This window comes from Aspergillus tanneri (genome assembly GCF_003426965.1).
Source record: "Aspergillus tanneri strain NIH1004 chromosome Unknown AapTan_6_pilon_pilon_pilon, whole genome shotgun sequence".
In the NCBI taxonomy this organism is placed as follows: domain Eukaryota; kingdom Fungi; phylum Ascomycota; class Eurotiomycetes; order Eurotiales; family Aspergillaceae; genus Aspergillus; species Aspergillus tanneri.
This window is the reverse complement of record NW_022984633.1, coordinates 1,336,753-1,362,417: the sequence shown is the minus strand read 5'-3', so window position 1 is coordinate 1,362,417 and position 25,665 is coordinate 1,336,753. Positions and strand designations below refer to the sequence as shown.

Sequence of the window (25,665 nt, the reverse complement as noted above, 5' to 3'; positions counted from 1 at the left end):
GCTGATATCACACTGAGCAAGGGTTGAGCAGAGGGCCGAGCAGCCATAGTAGGTAGATAGCCTTAATAAAATGCACCACGCTAGTTTCTCATCGACCATATTACTTTGTAGCTTTTTTTTCACCGTTCCCCGCTTTGCCCACTCAAGGAAAACGATAGCATTAATTATGGAATGGGAAATTGTGGTCATTATTCCTGCCCACTTAAACAGAGAACCAGGGTACTACTGTCCTTGCGGCGTATACTGTTGAAGTTTGCATGCTACATTTTCTATCCCAGCTGCATTATTGAATGAATTACAGCTTCAAGGTCATGATGGCCCTTTACAATTATCTATTACTTGTAAAGGTTATATTTAACTATATTATATCCACTCATAAACGTCTCACACCCCTCCCGTAACAGCTCCTCTGTATCTACTCTCCTTCACCTTTCTCCTCCCACTTTCCTCTCCATGCTTAGTATATTCGTTGAAGGTACCAAATAGAGTGGTTTTCCTATCATTTTTAGCTTCTTTTAGTAGGCAATTGTCACGATAGGCAAAGTCTCCAATGATTATAGATCGGATCTACTTGCCTTCTGGTACATTTGCTAATAGATATATGAGTAAGAGTAGTGATCGTAATGGGTAAGTCTACTGCCAATGTCAATTCGAGAGCCAATTGTGACGGCGCTGGCAACCTACCATATAAGAGAGAACGACTCTAGGACTGGCGTCCTCGAATACTAGTCTTTTGTTTCTGGCGCAGCGGTTTAGCCTCTGGAACGCTTCCTAGAGGTTAGGTCGTGACATCAATAAAATAGGGGAGTATCTTTAGTGGATTATTAGAATCTTAGAACAATTTGAGCAACCTTGCAATATTGTATTAAAAACTAGCCTAAACTATTATATTATATAATATCCATTCCTAAGACTCGTAGATGGAAACAATCATGCAACTATTCCTTACACCAATGATTACTCCGTTTTACAGCGCTAACCCCATGCGGGGCCCTTGAACAAACTTCTCCTTGAACGGTTTTCCTTTGCGCTTTGCGATAGCTTCCTCAACGCCCTTATACATGTCATACCTGCTAGATGTTAGATATAGCAAAATGTCAGGCCACTGATCATCGCATACGCATTCATATCCTCAATCGTCAACTTTCTTTTGTCATCCTGGACTCGATATGCTGGATATTCTGTATTGCTAGAGAAACCTTAAAAACGCCTATCAGCACTACATCTCTTTCGACAGCACCAGATTGCTTGTTCATGGACATATGGATACGCTCGTTAATATTGCATGCTGCCTTTGCGGCCGCAGATTAAAACTTAGTGACCCGTGGCAATCGAATTTGCTGGCAAATCGCCAGCGCTTCCGCCACATCGCCAGTGAAATAGTCTTTACCGAAAAGAATACCCAAAGCGGCGGCATCTTCAATCGCCATACAGGCACCTTGGCTTTGGTGAGGCATCATCTATTCTATCAGCGTTGCTTCTTGCTCTCTTCCGATTTTCGGGTAAAGGAACGTACTGGGTGAGCAGCATCTCCAAGAAGACAGACCATGTCGCGAGTAATATATGGATACGGCTCACTACAGGCTCACATGTTAGGGTGAGGATAGAAAGGGGATATTAGATTAACATGCTGCACCCACAGACGCCACAGCCGAATTTCCTTGCTAATGGCCAGGTGTGACAAAACCCGGCGATCAAGGTCTGGGTATGGGGCCAGCAGCTCCTCGACTGGACGATCTTCGCTGTCCCAGGTGTGGTTGGTAAAGTCGCCCTTCTCACGCGGGAAGAAGCAGTAGTATGAAAGGAGCTTACCGCTGTTGCAGGGGAAGAGCACGATCTTGTCCCATTTATCTTCCTGACCTCCCCAGTACTCCAGGGCACTGTTCTGCTTGTAGTCGACCAGACCGTATCGGACGGCATCCTCCCTGCGAACGCAGGCATGTAGACAGCTTGAATCCGAAGGCTTCTTCTCTGGATGAAGACCGATGTTCCGCACAGCTAAACCGACATCGGCACCAACAATGAGGCCGTGTTGGACTGTGGTCCCGTTGGCAAATGCCATGAGCACGGTGGAGAGATCAATGTCATTACACGAGACAATATAGGCGGAGCAGTATTAATGGGTTGGTATAAATAGATGGATTGGCCTTACAGCATGGTCAACGCAGAGTTTCGCCGGCTTCCCTTCCCCATTCTCCCGCAAGGCACAATCCTTCAACATGACGTGCCTATACTTTCGCTGGAACATATTATAGTTATATCCCCATCTCTCCTCGTAGTCCGCAAGGTCATACACATTGACTGGCTACCCAGTCTTCCAGTCGCGGTCGATCTGTTTGCGGAGGACGATGGGATCGCCTTTTGCAATATCAACCCCCCATTCATGAAGCCATCGGGTTCCGTTAGCAGCACAGGAGATGGAGGCGCCAACATTGGTGGTGAAGTCGCTGCGTTCGTAAATCGTCATATCATGACCAGCACAGCGCAAGGCGATGGCAACGGACATGCCGGCGATGCCACCGGAGACTACGCAAACATTCAATTGTCTCCAGGTTTCTTGGTGAGAGCCCGTGGTGGATTTATCGATCTGTAGTTACGGGTTGGAAATTTCGTATTTCGTGTCTGGTGGGGGATGACGGCCGGTTAAATGTTAGGGATAAAATATGCAAGCTGTGACATATAGAGCATCTCTATAGACGTAGTGTTTACGCGCTCGTCGGCAAGTCCTGCATCATACATATGGCACTTCCATTTTTTGAACATCCCGAATGTAACGGAGGTAACCGTATATGAAAGAAGAACTAGAGTACCATGGAACAGGGCGAGTAGCAGACATAGCACATCTAATATAGAGCTCTCCATGGATAAGGAAAAATTTAGCCTATCTATATTCATATCCATAATATCCATGAAATCCATTGGATATGACTTTATGCAGCCCTGATCACGGGACGAGGTCACTATCGGCCCGTCAATAATATGTCTATACGCGGCAAGGACCATATGGTTAAGGAGGGGTCAAAACGGCCATCAACAAGCAAAAGAACATGATCAAGAAGAATAATAAGAACAACCATCAGAATAATCATTATAATCATTAATATAACCAAGAAGAGCCCAACCAGTTCAAATCATAAAAATAAGATCTTTTTACCCATCGTACTCTATTTCCTATCCGGGACGCCGAATATCTAACAGTACTTAACCCCTTTTCTGTATTCTAGAGAGGTGCGAGTCAACCATCCAAGGAAATATGGTAGTTATCATGGTCTAGGATATCAATGATATGTCATTCCCTATATTAGGCAACTGGTTGCATGCAGCTGTTCGACGAGCTTACTGCCTTCTTCCCCCCTGGGTTACATCAGAACCAATGCAGCTGCGTAGATGGATGCCTGTTGTTAACAAGAATGGAATATAGAATTATGTGAAAGCTTGACCTTATTAATTGCTCCGCCAAGCAATTTTCATGAATATTTTATGTCTTTTCTTGAGCGTCTGTACATTTAATTTACCTCATAATCTGTCTTGTAAATAAAACTCCCAATTAACAGCAGGTCTCTATCTCCAATTCTCAGAGTCAGAATATAGAGATCTGGAGACAGCTTCTTTGGCTTCTAAGGAGAAAATAGAGTTCGGAAAGAGAGACTTGAGACTCAACATCTAGAACGTGAGGAGGCAAGACAACATGCTGAGTTTGATGAACAGAATAAATAAACTAGTTTCTAACTAGTTAACATACCTTCATTAAAAAACTAAAAGAAAGTATCTAAGCCAGATCAATCTCTGTATTTTCGTACACACCATTCATTCGAGACCATCGGGCAGTTGACTCGACTTATGCGACGCGGCATGCTTATCCATAATTTCATGAGTGAGCAAGTAGTAGTCGGGAGAGAGTCTGAGCGAGATTTCAATATTAAATTATTTAAACCGGAAAAATGGATTACAATGATGAGACTCAGAAGCGGTTTTATCTCTATTTACCAATAAAATTCCATTACACATAAATGGGGGCTCTAGATAGGCAATATAATTCTTCTTATATTCTAGTCTCTATCTTTTACAGATCTATCTCCGAATCTCAACTGGGACTGGGGTGAGAAATGTTGTCTGATTGTCATTTTATAATATGTATTAGAATTAGTTTACTGTCAGACATGAGTATATATATATGTACCTTAGCTCTTGCACAGCATTGGTAGGGTGAAATATAACCGGACTATTTAAAAATATCACTCCATTACTTACGCGATGGAGGAAGAGAGAAGAGGGAGGAAATAGCAAGAATGTGGTTCAATAAAACCTCAGAATAAAATAGCTCTAGTACTGTGAGCCCTAGATACAAGCACCAAATTGGGATCGATCATTCTCACGAAGGCTGCAAGAAAGTAACATAACCCTCGATACAAACAAGCCCATAGTTCTTCCTCAAAGATGCCCTTCCCACAATCAATGTACCAGATAGACAGACAGATAAATAAAGACTATGCATCCGCCGTACCCTCCTCCTTCACAACATCCTTCTGCAAAGTCTTTCTGGTTGCACGTTTCTTACGCGGAGTACCATCATTCGACTCCCCGCTCCGCCTCCCCTTGGAAAACGTGACCGTGTTCTCGCATTTTGGATTCTTACGGTATTTATAGAGCTGCTGCTCGAGAGCCTTGGGGGTAGGTTTTTCTTCGCCGGCTGCGGTCAAATCACGTTAGTGTTTTCTATATCGATAAGTATATGAACTCACGCCAAAATTCTGCGATCTTGTCGATGTCGATGTGGAGATTCTGGGTGTCGAAGATGGTTCTCAAAAGCTGGGCTGTGTGTTAGTCTTTGTTGAGAGCAGATATATTGGGGAGTGGTACGGTGAGTTCGTTGTCTGGTGTCCAACGCATGTTGGAAAAAGTTAGAGAGAGAAATACTGTAGATTTTGGTGGGTTTGGAGAGAATAGGAGGGTGGTAGATCGTGAGGGTGGACTGAGTAGACTCAGTAAAGAAAGGGAATTTGAAGGGGAGGAGAGGGGGAAAAGACAGTTGTTGTTATTCACTGTTGCCATGGAAGGTGAAAGACAAGTGGCCACCAGTTAGACTCTTAGGAATCTGTCCAGATATCCCACTACATACCAGTATTTCTTCATTGACTATTCTGGGATCTAGCCATTCTTGCTATCAACCTGCCAGCCTGAATAAATAGATACTGGACTCCAGGAAGCTAACAACTACTCTTTGTTCTGTCTTTAGACTGTTGATATTCACTGTCTGGAAAGTATTTTATGTATTACTCAAACACGTATCTCCAGTGGATATTAACTATTGCATGTATAAATATGTGAAGCCATAGCCACTAGCTTTGTTGTATGAACCTATCATAAGAGAGGTGATCTGACTATAGCCTACTATTATATCAATCTGAAAGTACCGAATAGTATTCTTAGTAAAAAGCCTAACCATTTATCAGAGACCTATTTGTTATTGAATAAATAGATATTACTCTATCTTGTTCTCTTAGCTTCTAACCCTTTCCGTTAAGACCAACTGGAAAGAACAACATGATAACTAGGAATTCGAGTTTGACAATTCCTCTATGTACGCTGACCGATTCCTTTCTGCGTCCGCTCACGGTCTTTTAAGCATAACACATTAGGCCGAATCGCCACTTAACAGGTCCTTCCTGGATATCCAACAGGTATGGAACATAACGCTGACAACCTACGCAATGAGTACAAGATGAAATAGTAAAGGTCGTTAAGAAAGGACGTATTGACTAGTGGTACTTTGGCGAACTCATAAAGCGCAGTGTTACCGTTCTTCAACATAAACTCTGCGAAGGACCTTCAAAAACCTATGTCACTCAAAGGCCGGCACAACTCATCACAAACGACAGCCCGAAGGTCCATAGTTAAGTATATACCGTGGTTATGTAAAGGGCTGGAGCCCATTTGATCCTCTCGGGCCAATTACCCCGTTGTCCTTATTGCCCCTATTGCCCCTACGCTCTTTGGCCTCTACCCACAACATGTAACTCTCATTTTCCTCTTCCTTTCTTCCCTTCTTCAACGATTCCTTTTGTACATGACCTATCTTATAGGCTCTACGGGTTCAGCCCCTGACAGGTTATATAGGTAGAAAACTATACTATAATTATGCTAATTAGACCAGTATATCTAATATAAGCTAGCTCTAGGGGGGCAAGCAGGCAGGCGTACCTAAAGTTTATATACAGCCTAAGGTACGAGTAGAAATTTAAATTGCATGCTTTAATCCACAATATACCGTTTTAGGATGTAGTACATAGTGAGTTCCTGTACTGGCTATTTTAGGTAATATCGTCAGCTGAATATGCGTATGAGCTAGTATCTCCAATCGTATGAATAATAATGGATCTGCATTGAAACGTATAATGTCTCCAGCTATCTGAATCTATGCAGGTGAACTGAATAAAAGGTGAAAAATGGAATAAAGTCGGGTCTAGCTGATGCTGAATACTGTGTAATATTGACCAGGGGTCCAGACTGACCCACTCGGGTCGACAAGAAATTGGGAGTGTCACTGGATCATTCGGCTACTTATATACAATCTGAACTTGACGCTATCCCCAAGCGATCCTCGTTGATGATTCTAATCTGGGAAAGTTTTCAATCAATCAACTTAGATCCGAATAATGGAATCAATACGCTGGAAGGGACCAGCTTAAACCCTGGAAGGTTGGAGAACTTGGCAGGAACGCGTTGGCGTAAGAAGCCAAGGAATAAGGAATACAAATAAACAATGCTTAGTCCACCTAGCATACCTGCCTAATAAAAATCGTGGCCAAGAGTGAACATCTAACCCCGAACTATGAGGTGCCCCTGGTAGTTAAGTCTAAGACGTATTCCAAGAACAAGCTTCAACGCCTCCGACGTGGAACATCTACCATAATATCGATTTCCCAGAGCCTGAATCCTCTCGGGGCTAATTAGTAACTAACAAAAACTATTCTTTGCTAGTGTTTACTGGTACATTGATCTCCAGTATTATATAGTTAGCTATATATCTAGCGCATAGCCAGGGGCAATGATTGGCTGAGACGGGGTATAGATCCAATTAACGTCCGTTAAAAAATATTTCTTAGTGAACCCCAATCTTCTTGTTGACTCATTCCCTCCTATTGCAACCATGCCTGACAGCGCCGTGAATAGACAGGCATCGCGTAAGCTAGAAAATATCTTCCTATTTGTTCCAACCGTTATTGGTATCTCGAATGTCTGCCCTCCAACTAATTCCCAGGCATTTGCCAACTAATATCTCCAAGGTATACACATATTATCCTTATTGTAGCGTCCCTCTACTATATGCCGGTCCAGCTTCGAACTTGTTCAGTTATATTTTGTCTCCTGTCTCCTCAATCAGCTGGATAGTGCAGCTGCTCGATATTTCAAACAGTCTACCAGTTTTAGAGATGTCTTCGACATGGTCACTGACCGCTGTTCAACAACCTGTCTGTTAGTCTTTCTATAAAGTGTATTTCCATGATGGAGAATTGTATCCCAGTGCATGATTAGTTTCGACTACGCTAGCCATTATATACACATGTACGCTACATTATTAATGTGCGGAACCAGCCAAAGTCATAAGGAGATGGATAAGAATCGACCCTGAGTCATGCGTCTACTATTCTAATACAGCGAATAATCTCTGGGTGTCAACTATTGGTCACTTACATAGCTACAGGATGTCCTCTTTACCGCTAGCTTTTCTTCGTTGCACTATAGCTCCTGTCATTCTCATCTCCTCAATTTATGCCGTTGATGGACCTCGAAGAAGGTAAATCACAGGGGGGTGCCGTCACAATATCGCACATCTAGACTACACCGTGGAGCGCGGGAGTAACAGAGATGGCTCGGTTAGTTCAGACACATGTGCGATTCCTGCTAATTATGAGATTAGTGCAAACAAGGTATCCCATGGGTATTGCCTCTCGCAACTTCGGTATTTGTGCTTTTAAACAGTACATCAATGTGGTTCAGCTAGTCGAAGCCAGTAAAATGCTTGCGCAAGGTGATGTTGAAATTAGCAAAAGAACACCCTTTCTCAGACCAAGCGGAATATAAGTATGAGTAAGGTGTACCTAAGCCACTTCCTACATTCAAATCTGACTCCGCCAGAGATCGAATCCCAGTCATTGACACTGGAAATGCAAATAGGATTGAGAGGAGTGTGTAATACCATGGCACTTGCTGTTTGAACATCAGTTGAGTGGCAAATTTACATGCTGTGATAGAGACACTGAAGCCTGCAGTCAGGGAAATACCAACCAAGCAAACGTGCTGTATTTTGATAGCTTTGATGGAATAATCGCTATAGACCCTGTCTTCGTCATTTACCAAGGATTCACCATCACTATGAGGAAGTAGATGTCCATATCTCCCCCAAATAAAACTTAGGTAAATCCAGATCATCTTCACGAGTGTGACCAAGCTGACCCAGTTAAGCCAACCATAACTGCTGGAATTCCAACCATCAACTTCCCCTGGAGCCCAACCTCATGCGTTAGTGCATAGGGCGACAAAATGGCCTAGCCAACAATTGCCCCTGTGAATATGCGAAGCACGATCTCTGGCCTCATAATCATTCCAGAGCCGAAGAATCCAGGCGATAGGCTAAATGTCCAAGGCCACTTTCCCGCCTGACGGCCAAACAGAGGCAAGCTCTGGAATGTTGGCAAGAAGTACATGAGCATAGTCTAAGTTTTTGCCAGCTCTTTATACACCCCCTAACTCTGGCAACATGAGCGCATTTGAGAGAGCTTACCAAAAGAGAAGGCCATCCAGCAGAGATCAAAATCAGACTCGAATTTTTCCGAAACTTGTCTGGTTTTGTTGTAGGTTCACGCTGTCAACTATCGTCCATGGTGCATACAATAATCCTCCCACACTCCGTAGCTGGGCATCCCCAAAAACTGCAAATTCCGAATGATCATCTCCTTTGCTGATCAATAATTTAACCACTTTTTGCAGACGCAGTTGCACCCGGCCAAGGCCAAATGGTAGGAAAACAAGACAATCTCTCAGAAGAGCAGCAAACAGGACACCGAAGAAGCTAAGACACAAGGAACAAGTGATCGTCGATCCATCCTAGCCGGAGTGGTCCTCCATCATCTGGTCCCAGGACATATTCCAGTGCGGGAATGACTTCTGTGAATCTGACAGTGGCGGGCACGCACCCGTTAGCCGTGCTGCACTTACGATCAGGCGTTCTCGGATTTGGATAACGGGGTGGACTTGAGTTTTGCAAGCGTTATAATATAAGGTAAACTAGAAGCGCTGAGACGGTGGGAAGTTGCGCTCCGCTTCCTGTCCGCAATCCGTAGTATGTGTTCGAGTTGTTAATTAATATCTCGATGAGCAGACCGACTAGCAGCGCTCGGAATATGAAATTTCGCTGCGTTGGTCTGCCGGGTGCAGGCTTCGTGATCTGCAGCAATGGGTGGATTCTGGATATTCAGGAGGGAGTTAACAAACAATGCATGAGGTAAACCTTTGATGTGAGCGCAACCTTCCTTATAAAGATCTCCATCCCGTTCCCAATCCGTCAATGTGAAAACATCTTTGTTCGAGGCGACGGACACACCAAGTCTGCCGTGGAAAAAGTACCATTTATCTGCTTGAGTTGTGGTGTATATTCCGCAAGAGAACTATGCGCTGAGTTAGTGACCATGCTAGAGTTGGGAAGATAAGGGGATGGATATATATAGCCCCAACGGATAGAGATTTCCGAATCCATCCATGTATCCAATATCGATTGCTAACATGGAGTCAGCTTCTGTGAAGGAGAAGACCGGGTCAACAATCACCGGTGAAACCTCCGCCGGTAATAGACTACAGGTATCTATATCAGAACGATCGACATATAATACTGTTTCTTCCATTTTTCTTAATCCCCAAGTTATCATCATCAGAGACAAGCAATTTCATTGGCTTTGCTAAAATTGAAATTGGCTTAGACTCATGTAGCATTAAATGTCAAGCCGACTCAACCAGTTAGCCCGGCTAGCTCAATCGGTAGAGCGTGAGACTCTTAATCTCAAGGCTGCGGGTTCGAGCCCCGCGTTGGGCTTCTCTTTTCCAATTTTTTTCCAATCATTTTGAATGAACGTTCGTTCTACATGACTGCTTGCTGCCTCTTTCTTCCTTTCAGTTACTACTACTCCACTACCTACTGTATTTTAAACTTCTTCTTTCGAGGGATAAATATATTGGTACAGATAGAGTGTAAGGAGTATATATATATATATAGTATATATAGTACAGGCTAATGAAATAGGAAGCCGATTTGTTTTACTTTGTTTTTAATATTTTGTCACCTGACAACTCCCAAAAAATGGAGCCATATCACCGCATACAACAGATAATAACATTATACAGATCTTTCGGAGTAGTAAAATATGCATTAAAGAAGCTATATACCCGTCGCACCGCCTGCCCCGCCTACTTTTTGCAGCAGGGAATCGATCGGCTACACTTCAACGCATCTTACACTTAACATCAAAAAAAATCAATTATATTGTATTGCAACTATTCCTACCACCTGAATCAAGAATTCAACATATAGAGCCGAAGGGGCCATTATTCAGAAGGCCGTACACGAATAAAATAAAAAGACGACGAATCGCGCGTCAATATTTCAGAACCTGCGCGTCAGTATGATATATCCTATAGCGTCTCCGAGCTCGAATCAATGGTAGAGCAAGCAAATCAACGCGGAATCCACCATGCAGCGCTCGATACTGCTTAGTATGATACTTTATATGAGTATATTGATTGTTTTGATGACACAGGCGCTCCGTTGAATATTAGCGACGTTCGAAGGGCTGCCGATGCAATTCTTAAATAAAACCATACTAATCCTTCAAACTCCCAACACTCTCTTAAAACTGGGCATTTTTGCTTTATGAAGCGGAATCCTCAATCTACTAAGGGGAAAAGGCGTGTAATTGAGGTGGAACGACGTGAAGCAGAGGATACTGAGAAGATTACGCGCTTTTATAATCAGCTGCGGCATACAATTAAGGAATATAAAATTGAAGATCAAGATATCTGGAAATTTGATGAAACTGGCTTCCGAACTGGTTAAGGTCGAATCAAGTCAATTATTACTAGGTATCCCAAACTTGCAAGCGCGTCAACCCGTACGCTCGTGAATGCGATTGGATGCGTTAATTCTTTCGGAGATTCAATTCCACCATTGTTTATTATTCCAGGTAAGGTGCACCCAGACGATTGGTATATACAAACCAATTGCCAAGGGATTATATTATTGAAACCTCTGAATCAGGCTACAGAAATGACGTGATTGCATGCAGTTAGATTCATCATTTTGATGGCTATACTAAAAGGCAACACACAGAAAGAGATAGATACAGGTTAATTCTTATGGATAATCATGAATTTCATCCTACTGTTGAATTTGTACAACATTGTCCAGATCGTCAAAATTTACTGTTTCCTTTCCCGGTGCATTTAACGCATCTAACGCATCATTTGCAGCTACTCGTTTTAACTCCCTTCCAGCAACTTAAAAAGCACACGCTACTGCAGTCCACACTGTTTCCAGTATCCATGCCGGAAATATGACAAATGGGAGTTTTTATATGATACTGATAATATACGGAGGCATGCTTTGACCTCTCGAGTAATCTGCGCGGGCTGGCGAGAGGTAGGGATCCGACCATGGAATCCGATGCATGTCTCGCAAAAAATTGGCCACACAACAGATGCAGAGGAAGAACTTTGCAAATATATGACGGAGACCATATGATTAAAAATTTTCATCATCTGCACGCGTCCACAGCAGAAAATGCGGGAAAGAACACAGAAAAAAAAGTAAGAAATACTGCAAATACTATACAAAAAAAGCCGCAGCCACCGTCATCTCTTATCAACAAACACCTTAGACACTGAATTCAATTCGTTATCAAATTGCTGCATTGCAAGCTACTAATATAGAGCTCTCTCCTACAAGTTGATTATATTCCACTGGGCGCTCTATCTAATGCAGAAAAAGGAGCCATGTCAGCGGCTGCATTAAATGAAGCTTTAGACGTGCAAAAACGGCCATCCAATTCAGCCACACGATCGCGCCGCCATTTCAAAATGAATGGTTTAAATGGTCTTATATATGTGGAACACGTATAGAGTCATAATGAAGTGAAAAAGAAGAGGAAGTACGACGTCGTTAGAGATCTACAGTTAAAAGGAATCGTAATGTGCAGAAGTTCTTATGAAACAGCTCGGTCAAGATACTGATAATACCCCCACAAGGCCTTCTTCAAGGCCAGAAAATATGTCATCTGAAGCGCTATTCTTTATAGATACAGGGATCGTGGTGCGCCTTCACCTTTTCCGAATTAGGCAATATTCGTTGGTTTTTACAATATAATTGATTTTTTGGTGTTGAAGTGCAAATAATATGCGTTGAACTGTAGCCGATCTCCTACTGCAAAAGGTGGGAGGTAGGATGTGCGATGGGTGATACACTGTATCATTTAATTTTAGGCTCTTTTGCCATAAACATTGGAAACAACATGCCGAAGAAGCTATTTAATCCCGCACTGGTCTTCTGCCTTTAGAATAAAATTGGAGGACTTACTAGAAGAAGGCCTTGCTTCCTCTATTCTAGTAAAACAAGTCAAAACAACTTCCCGGATCTCAAGGATGTAGGCCAACAGATTTCCATAAATTCTTAATCTTTTTGTTTAATAAGGTCTTAATTCAGCTTAGCTATAAGATTCTAAAAAAATATCTCTTTTGTAATATGGCTGAGACCTTGGTATTTAAATAAAAATTGCTCCATAGTTACTATATTCATTGGATAGAGGACCAAAGATACCAACGTCAAGCGGCTGCAAAGAAATCTTAAAAAGTTAGTAAACTTTATAGTAATATAAAATTTACAACTATCTAAAACGATAGCAATAAAATATTCATCTACAGTCAGGCACGTTCGCCCAGGTATGATCAAACCCTGCAAATACCACTACTTCTGCTTTGGAGCAAATAGTGGCTGAACCGTACGTCATATGTGCCAGCTTGAGCCACATGTCGTCTTGGACGGGGAAGGACGTCTCCCACTGCTGCTAAAACGGCTGAGACACCGTCTTCCCGTTTTTCAGCGCACAAACTTGGCCACATGTCCGTCATCTTGTGTGTTGATGACATGGAACAGGTGGATCCAGTCGGCGTCGACGCTCCGCTCGCTCTCATACTGCTCGATACTCTGTCTTCGCAGCTCCCCCCGGTGGCGGACCAGGCCAGGTCCAATCAGGCCTTCCATTCGACCAGGCGCACCTTGTCTGACTCTGGTATGCAGTGCTGCTGGGTCATGGCCGTCAGAAAAATCGAACTGGTGACGTTGTCCATGTAGAAGAAGACGATCTTGCGCGCCTTGGCTGCTTGATATTCTTGCTTTCCATTACTAACTTCTCCGATGCGGTGACATCGCCACAACTTCAGGATTAATTAGCTGTCGTTTAGGGAACCATCGCACCAGGAGCCGAACTCCCCAAATATTAGCTAGAGTTTTACAGCTTTGTCTCCTGATGCAGTCTGTGGCGGTATGGTGTTATTATAGCGGCTAATCTTTAATGATAGTTTGTTAGGGTTCAGAGAATAAATCCTTGTGGTGATCCACACTGCTTTGATATATTCCAAATGGCTGAAAGCTCAGCCAAGTTGAAGAATCTACATTTCAAAATCGGATATTATCTGCAGATCAACGTGGACTACCACCTAAGATTGATAGTGCGCGTGACATGGCTAGATTGCTTCTCTCAACCGCCTAGAATCAGTGCATAAATGGATGCAACAATCTATTAGCTGCAATCTAGAGATCAAGTCAAAACACACCTGTAGATATGACTACGAGCAAGCTAAAAGTAAAGGTCCAAAGTATAAAGCACATACTACATAATATTAGAAGATTGTGAGAAAGAAAGATAAGAAGAAAGAACAATATCTATTATGACTAACAAATAGCTTTAGGCTAGTTTTATCGCTATATCTAGGGTCCCCTCCAATTAGTGCAGCTAACCAACCGGTGTAAATAAAGGGAAGATGGGTCAGCAAACTCGCAGTATTTCTCTTTGCCCTTGGTGCTGCATTGACTGTCTGGCTCTGAAGACAATTATATATAGCTCGTAAATCGTCTGTTCATGTAAGGCTCACACAAACCTAGCTTAAAACACTCAACTATTACAGGCCAATGTTTCTCAGTGCAACAACAGGGCTGCTCACATCCCTAGCTAATAATTACAGAGCAAGGAAGGGCGATTGGTCGACCATGGCGCTGTTAACTATCATCACCACCTGTTTTTCTGCCTTGGGCTTTCTGGCCTTGGTAATTATCTATAAGTTAGGGAAGCTTGTGAAAGTAAAGCGGGAGCATGACATTGAACTGAACGCGGGCTTTCTCAGAGCGATGCCTTAGAAAAACAGGCTAGGACCGTTATGTACCTAACCAACAGTTATTCCAAATAGGGAGGACTCGCTAGAAGATGGCCTATTTTCTTCTTTCTCGGTAAAGCGTGTCAAAGCATTTTCCCTCTTCAGGTTCAGAGATTAGCATTTATTCCCTTCATTATCCTCCCTAAGAGGTGACTGGTTCTGGGTCTGCAGATGTCCACGTGAACAAGTGGGAAGGTGCGTATAACTTTGTCCGGGCTTTGACTCTCATTAGCCATATTCACAGAGTTGATACGAGATAGTGCAATATGCTAATTCCAAGGGTTGTTGGCTACAGCCACCAGACATACACGAGCAGTGAAGAAATCAGCAGAGACATAACTTTCTATGGCGGGAAATCTAAACAATCATTGCACATAGGCGGTTTTGAACTCTTAGAACCCATATAGTTTTTGGTACCACGATTTCTTTGTTCGATTCGGTTCGATTGACAACGGCGTCGAGGTAGGCACGCTCTTCTCGTCCATTGTCACTGTTATGGAATGTGCAGGCTTCTAGAACTATGTATACTGCAAGGGCCTGGATGAATTGCATGCATCTCATGTAGATATATCAATCTCCACGTCAATTGCCCTTAATTATTCCCGTTCAAGATCGGCCTGTATCCTGGATCGCCGTCTGATCGACAGCCCTAATGCACCCACGGCGTGAAGGCGCCGAGTGAACAGGATCTCGGGCCGCATGAGCCCACCAATTCGGAGCGGAGGATCGGGATATTTCTATCCACAAGTCTGTAAGCTTCACATACAGCGATTGATGATTGATTAATTGATTATTGAGAAGCTCATGGTTGATTTGCAAATGGCTCTCGCTTTGTAGTGTGATATATATGCTAAGATATTTAATTCAACCACTGTAGTACAACACTCTTCAAACATTAGGGTTGCCACGATAGGTGCTCCCTGTCCTTATTATTCACGCAAAATGGCCTGTAATTGGACATGTAAAAGATCCATTATGTCACTGGACTGCTACAGCTACGTCGGTCTTGCAAATTCCTACTCTCGTATTTACAGTAAAGTACCCAGCGAGAGATAGTGTTTTGCTATCAGGGTATCTGAATCGCTATCATACACATATTAAACACAGTATCCAGACAGTAGGCCGCTTAAAATTACTGACAATGGCTTCACCACATATTATTCGGAAGCTCTAATATACTGGCCAGTACAGTAGTTACGCAGATCGAACTGTATATATGAAACCAGATTGATTTGAGATAAACTTGTCGATACAGTGATGCATGGAGTAGATATATTGCAGAAAATATGACAGCCATCAATTTAAACTAGCAAGGTCTATATACCAAGCAAATCTCATAAAAACAAGACTAAGGAGATCCAATATCAGCGTACATCCACCATACATCCACACTACATCGACTTGTGTTACTTCCATGATATCCACCGCACTAACCACAAGACATTCCTTCTGGCACATATTAACTAGAACCAGTTTACTGCACCTTTCCTTTCTATGTAATTCGATCAGCATATTTCCCACAACTTGGCTGCGGAGAACACTTACCCGAGAAACAACGAAGCCAGGAAACTCAGCGCGGAGCCCGCAATGGCAGGAAGATAGACCATATCCAAAGCCTTGACAATAGCATGAGCAACCTGAGCCTGTTGCTCGGTCGTCAGGTGGTCTGAAGAGCACTCCCAGTCTCCGACAGGTAGGAGCTGATACTTCCCACCATATCTGGCGGTACCACATCAGCGATGTACTGGTGGCCCAGATTCTGATAAATAATACCCGCGACGGAAATGAAAAGATTGCCAGACCCTGGCCCACACTGAGAACGCCAATCGCATCAAAGATCTCACTCGGAGCAACCACCGCGGGTGCAACGCCGAAAGAGCTCATGAAGTAGCTGCCCCCTCCGATGCCGATGAGGGCATTATACCCGTAGATTGCCGAGGTGGGGGTGTCCAGCTTGACTGTCTGTGGCTATATGTCAGGTATGTGTCTCGGTGAGAGTGCAGTAGGGAGTTACATACACAACAGCGTGGCTCCGGCGAGCGCAAGAGCAGAGCCAAAAATATACCACGGGTGAAGTAGCCGAGTTTCGACATAAGGAATCCGCTGAGCGAAGAAAATGCAACCATCATGAACACGAAGGGGAGCAGTTCACCGCAGCCGTCATAGGCGACATGAATTAGCACCTAGAAATGCGGCAAGAGCTGGTATGACCACTTACATATACCGCGCCAGCAGTCGGGTGGGAACAGGGCTGCTAATTACACGTTTTTCGGTTGCAGGCCGTACGCCTTGTTCATACACGGGTGAAGCTGCAGGACGACCCGAGGGATGCTGTTGGGCCAAAGGACAGCGCGAGCGATACTGAAATGAAGAAGGCGCCGATACAGCTGCAATTCTGATGGTGCATCGCACGACCTTGACCTTAGCAGTGACACCAACAGGTCTCCCTGTCATAGCCGGGGATGGGTTACCTACAGCGACTGTCATGGTTGCCCTGGTTAGTAGCGGCCGCCTTGCATGCTCACTGTTGTCATTCCCAGCAGACGTAACATACAGTCCGGGGTGCGTTTATGAATCTACCAGACGGCAGAATGACCGACGTGAAGCGCGTTCAGAATGTCTGTCACTCCTGCAAGTTGCGGAAAAAGGCATGCGACAAAGCCTTGCCTGCTTGTGGTTTCTGTGCCAGCCGCCTGTTGCTCTAATCCAGGCAGACACTTTGTGCCCTTCAATCCCGGTCTTCTCAGAGTCTCTCTCAGGCCAAGGCTGTGACGCGACAGCCGCCGTCCCTTGAGAGCCAACAAGATCATACTCCGTTTCGCCACTCGGGTCTCTACGCCTTCCGTCAGTAATGGAAGAATCGCTCAATCAGTGGCCCAACACTTCACTGAGCTTGCCAAGCTCACGTGAGATAACCTCATCGACCGCTACATTCAGGCCTTTCACAAACAGTTCCGTGTTGTGTCTCCCGACTCTTTCCACCAAGAAGCGTCACGGTATCGAGGACGACTTTCACCCGCACCACATTTCACAGTCCTATTTCTCTCCATGTTACTCATCGTGCTTCCTGCCCTCGATGCCTCTTTGTGACCGCTTCGTGCAAGTTAATGTGTTCCTCTACGCGATCACTAAGTCGGCCTTCTCTCAAGCTCAGACCTCTATCTGCACATCTCTGCGACTAGTCCAAGCGGCGCACTAAGTGAATACACATGCACCCGTCCAGAGGCTGCGTACATTTCCGTGATGACTTGTGCGGGCTTGGCTCGGGTTCTAGGAATGGGAATTACGTCGGTGAGAACTACGAGAGATGCACAAAAAACAACCGACTCCCGACTGGAGAAGATGGAGAGGGGGAATCTCGCATGGGCGATTGCAATGCTAGAAAGGTACCAGTGAACATAAACAAAATGCCAAGGCCCAAGGGAGAAGTGTTACTGTAGTTACATCTCAGGCTTATATTGTGCGAGAGGGACAAAGTGATCTACGACCGCCGAAAGAATATCCAGGTCCTGATTGTCGGTTGCCTTCAGATCTAAAACCAATAGCGGGCTCGACTCTAAGCCAGGGCCAAACTTGCAACCGTTGAATCAAATTACATTATCAAGCCTGGATGCGGCAGACGCTGGTCAATTCGGACGGCAAGTACAGTCGGTCTCCCTGCTAGACCAACTATTATTTGCCATGCACCTTACCGCAGCAACAAGGAGAATAAGCTTGTGGAGCTTGCAGAGCTTGACAGCAAGGTCCACAGTTTCCTGGAGGTGGTCATGGGTGAGCTAGAGCGGAGGCAAACACTAATCTGCGTCGCCGTTGCGCTCTGTCAGGTAAGCAATGGCACGGTGAAGAGAAGGCCCAGATAATGCCAATCTGCCGCTTCTATAATCTTCGGGCTGCTAGGAAACGCATGCAGGAGCGGAACAAACTTGATATGGATGAGGCACTGTCTCTGACATTGACAGTCTACTGCGCGCCGAAGAGAAATACCGCAGGACGTGGGTGTTCTAGGAGTGGTAGGCCGTTGATGTAGGCACTTCGATAGGGAACTTTGCACCGCAAAAGTCCCACCATACTCTACAGCAATTACCGACCACACTAAAGCCATCACTGTCACTTGCAAAACTATCGCCATTGTCGGATTCATTCTCATCGGAGTTACCGGAGTTACCGGATTTACCACGGCGGCTGCGATCTTCACATCTACAAAGACTGCTGTCTATTTCATTCAAGTCTAGCGCATTAAGAGAATACGAGGACAGATTGACGGCTCATACGAACGGCCTGCAAGGCTATATATTGGAAGGATGTACGCCGTCGACTTGCATCAGGCTTCCCCTCAAGCTCGAGCAAGCAAGAAACAACCGCAGAATCCTTACGACTTACATTAGCATCTGAGTTTCCAATAACCACCGCAAACATGACATCCACAACGACAGAGACGACCGCTCAGCTGCAGTGCATGCAACAGGGCGGCCCCTTCAAGATCGTGCACGTTCCCAAGCCGACGCTGGCGCCCGAAGAGGTGCTGATCCGACAGCGGGTCGTCGCGCTCAACCTGTTGGACGTGAAGCAGCGCGACCTAGGTGTACTCATACCGCGCTGGCCGCACGTGTTAGGCATCGAGGGCGCCGGCGTCATCGAAACTGTGGGCTCGGAGGTGGGCGACCTGCAGCCCGGCGACGAGGTCGCGGGCTGGGAGCGCGGCGTAGCCCTCGAGGTCTCCTGGGGCGGGGCGTTCCAGGAGTGCGTCGCGGTGCCAGCGTCCTTCGTGGCCAAGAAGCCCAAGAACATCAGACTTGAGGAGGCTGCATCGCTGCCGTAGGTTTATCCAGATCGATGCGTGCAGGTTTCTCACCAGAGCTGACCTGACGTTTAACAGCATCGGCTTCGTCACCGCCGTCTGCGCCATTGTCGACAGCCTCAAGATCCCGCTACCCTTCCTGCAAGGCATGTCGACCGAGGGGCAAGCGCCGTCCTCGATTCTCATCCTCGGCGGGAGCTCCGCCACGGGCGCGGCGGCGATTCAACTTCTGCGAAAGGCCTACCCATCGCTGCCTATTCTGGCAACGGCTTCGGTAAAACACCACGCGCGACTTGGCGACCTCGGCGCGACGTATGTCGTCGATTACAAGTCTCCCACCGTCGTGGCTGATATTAAGGCCGCGTCGCCGGGAGCCGCCGGCGTCGACATAATTATCGACTGCGTGTCGGCCGGCGCCAGCCAGACCGACATCAGCGACGTGCTCAACCCCTTTGGCTGTAAGAGGTACGCTGCTCTCATCACCGGCGTGCAAGTTCCAGTACCGGAGGGGGTCAACAAGCTCGACGTCAGCGCGTTGTCCGTGGTCGACCAGCCGGGAGGCAAGCAGCTCATCCCGTCAATCACCAAGCTTGTAGAAGAGGGCACGTACAGGGTACCACTGCCGGTTAGGGTTGTTGGGCACGGATTAGAAGAGCTGCCTAATGTCCTGGACGAAGTGAAGACTGTCAGTGGGGAGAAGGTGGTCGTGACGCTGTAATGGTGATTTGTGTGAGGCAAGAATACTGGATCTAGTCTTAAACATGAAATAATAGCTACTACACTCTGGAGGAAGGTTGTAGGAGGATATTTATTCCATCAACATCTTGTCACCGTGAACAACTATGTTGAGACACGTATGCACTAAAATTCAGCCGCTTATATTATATAATAAATTAAAATAACTAGTTAACTTAACTAGTAGTTAGTTAAACTACACAGTAGTTAACTTATGAGTCATAAACAGGGCTCTCTAATATATACGACTGACAGCCTCGCCCACACAAGAAACCTCCACATCCTCTCCTCTCCCTATACCAGGTATTCCGATCATGCCCCTCAACCCCATCACCCAACAACCTGTTGTTGATCCCCAAAAGGTCGAACACATCTCCACGCGCCCTCAGAAACGCATCGAGATCGTCGAACCCAGCCCAACATGGCCAGCCACCTACGAACACATCGCGCAGCGCATCCGCTCCGCTATAGGCAACTACATGATCTCCATCGAGCACATCGGGTCGACTAGCGTGCCGGGCCTCCCCGCCAAAGACATCATAGACGTGGACGTGATTGTGCCCGATCCCAGCGCCGAAGACAGCTACATCCCCGCACTGGAGGCGGCCGGGTTCCAGTTTCTCTTACGTGAACCAGACTGGTACCAGCATCGGTTTCTGGGGCTAGAGTTCCCCTATGCGAATGTACATGTGTTCGGGCCGGATGGCCACGAGGCGATTAGACATCGTCTGTTTCGTGACTGGTTGCGGGATCATGAGGAGGATCGTATTCGATATGCGGCTGCTAAACGGGAGGCAGCTGAGGCGAGTCGTAATGCGGGTGAGACTGTTATGCAATATACTGATCGGAAGGAGCCGGTTATTCGGGATATCTTGCAGAAGATATATAAGGTGCATGGGATGTTGTAAGGCTGGTTCTTGTGGTGCTGTAGTGTACTTCGTGGATGAGTGAATCTGATTTGGTTGCCCTTGTAGATAGGATATACAAGATGAGTGGTGCATATCCCATCCAATATTAAAGTGCAAGCCTTAGCCTACTATGATAACAGAAGTAGGATCCTCAACAGGAACCATCAATAGATGGAAATCTATTGTCAAAAACTAGAACCACCTCTTCCCCTTCCCATGGCCATTTTTCGGACCTAAGTTGTTATTCTACAAGCTTTAAATCAGATTGCGATAACGTATATGGCCAGGAACATACGAATGAGAATATCCGGGATCTGTGGTATCCAGTGTAATTATATTCGGATTTTATTTTAGTTAAAGCACTAATTTAGTCTTAACTCGTGCTGCTTGAATCTCCGGGATCATGGATCTACCATACTATGTAGTGGTCGGTCGCCGCGGTGTCGATATATAGACATCCAGCATTATCACAGGCCAGTTAGGGGATATTCGAACACAAAGGAGTGGTTATAGGGATCTATCACTGGATAGAGCTGGTAACCATGTAGATCATCGTATTATACTGGATCTATTATTAGGGATCTACCCTGAGGACGCTGCCACTAAATCTTGCATCTTAGTTCTCGGCATCTTAGTCAATCGTCCATCTGTGCGATCAAGATATCAACTGCACGATACCCCACTGCCCCAAAATCTGTGGGGAATGCTAAAGCAAGGGACTCGTTCTATAGCTATCTGTCAATCTGTAGATACCGCGATTCCGCTTCAACACTGGATTAATCAGCGCCCGCTCAGTCCATCGGTGAAGTTATTATTCACCATAATATCGCTATATTCAACGCCTTCCGTCTGCGTCAGCGAAAGCAGTCATTGAACCATGCTCTCGGTCAGGATTTCTGGGTCCGACGAACCATTTGGAGTTCTTCCGTGAGCATTCTCTGGGTCTTGGGCCACAATTTGGTCCTCCCTCGGGCTTGATCGCTGGGGATAACAAACAACAAGCAGAGTTAAATAGAATTAGGGAATGGATTCAGAAGACAGTTCCTCCACAGCCCTCTAAGTTCTTCTGCATTCCATCAGGATCGTTAAAGGACTAGTACACCAATCTACAGAGCAATGTTGGTATTAATGAATATAGGGTGCAAGAATTTGCTCGGGAAACCCATCAAGAGGCCATCAAGCCTCCTAAACCGCGGGATATCAACAACTGGATCAACAACTGGGAAACTGCTCTGCAGGACTACATAGAACTAATCACCCCTGTATATAAACCCCCGATCAGAAGTTAACACTCCCTCGTAAAGATCTATTTGCACTCCCAAACAACGACTCTGGCCCCGCACCTGGTTTTGGTCCAAGTCGAGCGATCGTACGTGGAGAACCTCCGTTGATTGAGACATATGCCTCAAAGGCTGGAAATTCATCGACCTTGCCCACAAACTCGACAAACTGATCCACACGGTCAACAGTCAATGTCCCTATCAGATCGATATCTGGTGACCCAGTGACTAGGGGATTGTTCTGCGCAGCTTGAAATTCGAGGACAACCCTGGTGGAAGAACCCTTCAACACCTTAAAAGCCATATTGTCATTATTTTGTGTCTTTCTTCCCTCGACATCGCCATCTTCACAATCAACCTCCGTGGTTTCGTCGCAATAGTGCCGCTGTGACCACCGGTAGCCATTAGGGTTAACCCACACCCAGGCCTGAGAGTGCATTCTCGATTTTGCGTCACTGGCGCTACTAAAGCCACGTTGATCAGTCAGGAAACAGTCGCCGATAATAGGAATTCCGTTGATCATCATCTTGCTGCTATCTTTGGGGTAGGCTCTGGTGACCCCTGCAACGTTCAATGGAATGAAGGCTTTGATCCAAAAGACAACTGCGACGTCATTATTTGCATCCTCATCCCGAGTCGATGGTACCCTTAGTTCGTTCCAGGATTTGTCACCTGGCCAACCATCAGCGTCCACACCAGTATATCCGAGCTTCTCCTGCCAGCATTTGTATGAAGCCTGGTCGGCGCCTGTCCATTTTGGTCCAGGACCTATACTGTACTTGTTGCATCCTTCAGCTACTAATCGCTTGCCCATTGCTGTAATGATCGGACTGGTGGGGTAAGATTTAAACCATTCTGCTCCTGGGAAAGGCGTGGTCTTGCCACTTCCACGATCTTCCGGTGAATACATGCCGGAGACCATAGTAATGAGTGTCAAAGAGAAGAGTATTCTCAAGAAGATTATAAAATTCGACATCATTTTTGGCTCTAGGTTGGGGTCTAGGCCTCTTGTGTAACTAATGTAGTTGAGAATTTTTGGAGGTCGAGATGAACCAATTTCTAAGACAAAGAAGGAGATATTTATACCTCAGGATGTTTCCATCTGCTGAAATTTGTACATCCGATACACCACTCATGGTAATTTGAAAGGTGTAATATTGCTACGTCTGTGTTCTGGTGGCTGTCCAGTTAGCTGATACAGCGTGGCGACCAATAATACTTGGGCTCCCCTCTGACTATCTCCAGCTCACCGGCTTGCTACCAAGATTGTAGCCGATGAAGTATTTCAGTTAAATTATCTTCCTGCTAAGTAGCACCATCCCTAGCCTCTGCAACATTTTCTTGTACATAATTGAGGTCAAGGCACATTGGAAGGGGGGGAAGCCAATCAAGATCGGGAGAGATGATCGACGTATAAATATAGATGAAAGCCTTGGCAATAGTCCTGTGTTTTAATAAGAAAGAGAGAAAGTACTTAGCTGAGGTACAGAGCAGATACGGTTGATAATAGGAAGCTTTCCATGGTAACTCACTGTTGTAACATTTGTATCCTACGCTTCTCCCCTGAGATCTATCTACCCTTGAAGGGCTCCAGGCTTCAAGGATAAATTGGAAAGCCAATGATAGGCTCCCAAATAATGGAGTGGAGGAACACAGCCAGGCTGGTGGTAGTCTAGGAACTCAATGAACCTTTCAACATATCCGATTGTTTGGTTGCCTGGCAGCCTTTGGTTCAAACGGTCCAGACACGTAGGCGCTGTGGCGGGCTTGTATAGTGTGGCGTTTTTAACGACAAATGAGATATGGCTATTGCGCCTTGGAATCTACAAAGACTGATCGGCGTATAGGTTGAAGCCTGACGCTCAAGCTCCGAGAACTGCTTGCACAGCTACATAACCAAGCAAGTCAGAAACTCGTAGGGAGAACAATGGGGCAAAAAAAAAAAAAAAGTAGAGATGAACATAAGGGGCCAAATGTTCTACAAACAAAGTGGCATAAACCCCGTCCCCCCAGCCCTCACAAAACGATATTAGGAGTGCGCACTGGTCCGGCTTTTTGACAAGCCTGATGCTGAGTGCTTCATCACCATACTTTTTTCCATTTACAGGCTGTCTTCCTCTTTTTGTTTTGTTCTTTCCCGCCAAAATTTGCTATATCACTGTGTCCTGTTCAAGGTTGAAGATTTAATCTCCTATTGGCTTCCAGTCCTTTGTGCCTCTAACTTTACTGTATCACTATCAGATTGACTTAGAAGCTTGGTATTTTTCTTTGCATGGTAGGATTTCTCTATCTTCAAAATAGCACAAACAGCAGCACAATATTGTGACCTAAGGCACCGACAAACTCAACCATACCTAGTACAGAATTGGCGGTATTGTATATGTGGTGCATAATTGCATAATGTGATCATGTGCGATTAAGAACGGAGGTATGCCCCATCCATACTAGCAAATTGCCAAAAGATGAGAGGAGAAAGAGAAGTAAATTCCTGGAACATCTCAATGGACGTGTTTCACATGGGCTGTTCATTTGGGGCTGTTTCATTAAGTTATAGGTAATGTGTGATGGCCTTGCCTTCGACATCGCGTTCAGCTCAATGTTTATGTGGTTTGTCTGTAGACCGTATTGGGCTGAGGGCACAGGTTTAGGGCTAAGAAGCTGCCCACCATGTTCTCGCTTACCATGATAACGTCCCTTCTACTTTCTTCTTTTCCTCCTTATCTTTAATATTCTTAGGACTCAATATGATTTTATCTATTTGATTTGCCTGCCATCACACCACCCACCTATCCGCAGCGTACCACCACCACCACGGCGATGCGGGGACCATATCATTCAGTTGGAGTACTCGTCCAAGTTCTTACGTTATACCATGCTGATATAGAGCTTAAGCATATTCACCCCCGATATCCTACCTCCGTTAATAGGACACGATAATGCCCCATCCTACAAGCTGATGGCACTAGAAAGACTCATACACAGGACAGTACCCTCAGTTCCAGGGAAGACAAACACAGAACACAGAATCAATACACCACCCGCGGAATACCATGACGCAATAGTATCCACGATGAAATAGGCATGAGAACAACGCGGAAGCCCGAGATTAATAATCACAAGGGGATCGAGAGACCGAAACAGGAAGCAGTATCAACAAAGCAGGGCAAACTCTTGGCAGGGTAACCAGGATCCGGACTTGCTAATCATCGGCCAAAAAGCAGGGAAGCAGCTCGTCGCTCCCAAGAAAGCAAAATGCGCTGGTCAAAACTCTTGGACCCAAACGCTGTGCGCTGCAGTCGAGAAGAAACACCCTGGTAGGACAAGTGCAGATTCTTAATTCCCTTGTGGATGCGTTGGTTCGGGAGGGGCGGCATTGCCATGAATTTCCTGTTCTGGTATGTATGTTGTGCAGCCTGCCTTGTTGGCTACCGGGTGTCAATATGAAGGGATATTGTATTAATTCTTGTTG

The 25,665-nt window shown here is 45.4% G+C and overlaps 8 protein-coding genes and 1 non-coding gene across 9 annotated transcripts; 5 read left to right on the top strand and 4 right to left on the bottom strand.

Moving 5' to 3' along the window:
• Window positions 1-967: 967 nt before the first annotated feature.
• Window positions 968-2,062, bottom strand: ATNIH1004_008481 (uncharacterized protein; the record flags this gene model as incomplete). Its single annotated transcript, XM_033573090.1, has 5 exons — window positions 968-1,070; window positions 1,121-1,189; window positions 1,315-1,460; window positions 1,517-1,577; window positions 1,641-2,062. 5 exons carry the CDS (start codon window positions 2,060-2,062, stop codon window positions 968-970), a joined length of 801 nt encoding a protein of 266 aa, XP_033423642.1.
• Window positions 2,063-2,155: 93 nt separating this feature from the next.
• On the top strand, window positions 2,156-2,593 carry ATNIH1004_008480 (uncharacterized protein; the record flags this gene model as incomplete). Its single annotated transcript, XM_033573089.1, has 1 exon — window positions 2,156-2,593. The coding sequence occupies one exon, from the start codon at window positions 2,156-2,158 to the stop codon at window positions 2,591-2,593; it is 438 nt and encodes a 145-aa protein (XP_033423641.1).
• Window positions 2,594-4,487: 1,894 nt separating this feature from the next.
• ATNIH1004_008479 (uncharacterized protein) lies at window positions 4,488-4,890 on the bottom strand (the record flags this gene model as incomplete). The annotated part of the gene is made up of 3 exons (XM_033573088.1): window positions 4,488-4,690; window positions 4,743-4,809; window positions 4,861-4,890. The coding sequence occupies 3 exons, from the start codon at window positions 4,888-4,890 to the stop codon at window positions 4,488-4,490; spliced, it is 300 nt and encodes a 99-aa protein (XP_033423640.1).
• A 5,127-nt stretch (window positions 4,891-10,017) lies between these two features.
• On the top strand, window positions 10,018-10,090 carry ATNIH1004_008478. The gene has a single exon. It is a non-coding gene; the product is annotated as a tRNA-Lys (tRNA).
• Window positions 10,091-13,162: 3,072 nt separating this feature from the next.
• Window positions 13,163-13,491, top strand: ATNIH1004_008477 (uncharacterized protein; the record flags this gene model as incomplete). The annotated part of the gene is made up of 2 exons (XM_033573087.1): window positions 13,163-13,334; window positions 13,397-13,491. 2 exons carry the CDS (start codon window positions 13,163-13,165, stop codon window positions 13,489-13,491), a joined length of 267 nt encoding a protein of 88 aa, XP_033423639.1.
• Window positions 13,492-15,938: 2,447 nt separating this feature from the next.
• ATNIH1004_008476 (uncharacterized protein) lies at window positions 15,939-16,962 on the bottom strand (the record flags this gene model as incomplete). Its single annotated transcript, XM_033573086.1, has 5 exons — window positions 15,939-15,963; window positions 16,021-16,194; window positions 16,256-16,437; window positions 16,494-16,578; window positions 16,694-16,962. The coding sequence occupies 5 exons, from the start codon at window positions 16,960-16,962 to the stop codon at window positions 15,939-15,941; spliced, it is 735 nt and encodes a 244-aa protein (XP_033423638.1).
• A 1,927-nt stretch (window positions 16,963-18,889) lies between these two features.
• ATNIH1004_008475 (zinc-binding alcohol dehydrogenase family protein) lies at window positions 18,890-19,991 on the top strand (the record flags this gene model as incomplete). The annotated part of the gene is made up of 2 exons (XM_033573085.1): window positions 18,890-19,290; window positions 19,352-19,991. 2 exons carry the CDS (start codon window positions 18,890-18,892, stop codon window positions 19,989-19,991), a joined length of 1,041 nt encoding a protein of 346 aa, XP_033423637.1.
• Window positions 19,992-20,322: 331 nt separating this feature from the next.
• Window positions 20,323-20,916, top strand: ATNIH1004_008474 (GrpB family protein; the record flags this gene model as incomplete). The annotated part of the gene is made up of 1 exon (XM_033573084.1): window positions 20,323-20,916. The coding sequence occupies one exon, from the start codon at window positions 20,323-20,325 to the stop codon at window positions 20,914-20,916; it is 594 nt and encodes a 197-aa protein (XP_033423636.1).
• A 1,278-nt stretch (window positions 20,917-22,194) lies between these two features.
• ATNIH1004_008473 (uncharacterized protein) lies at window positions 22,195-23,118 on the bottom strand (the record flags this gene model as incomplete). The annotated part of the gene is made up of 1 exon (XM_033573083.1): window positions 22,195-23,118. The coding sequence occupies one exon, from the start codon at window positions 23,116-23,118 to the stop codon at window positions 22,195-22,197; it is 924 nt and encodes a 307-aa protein (XP_033423635.1).
• Window positions 23,119-25,665: the final 2,547 nt, after the last annotated feature.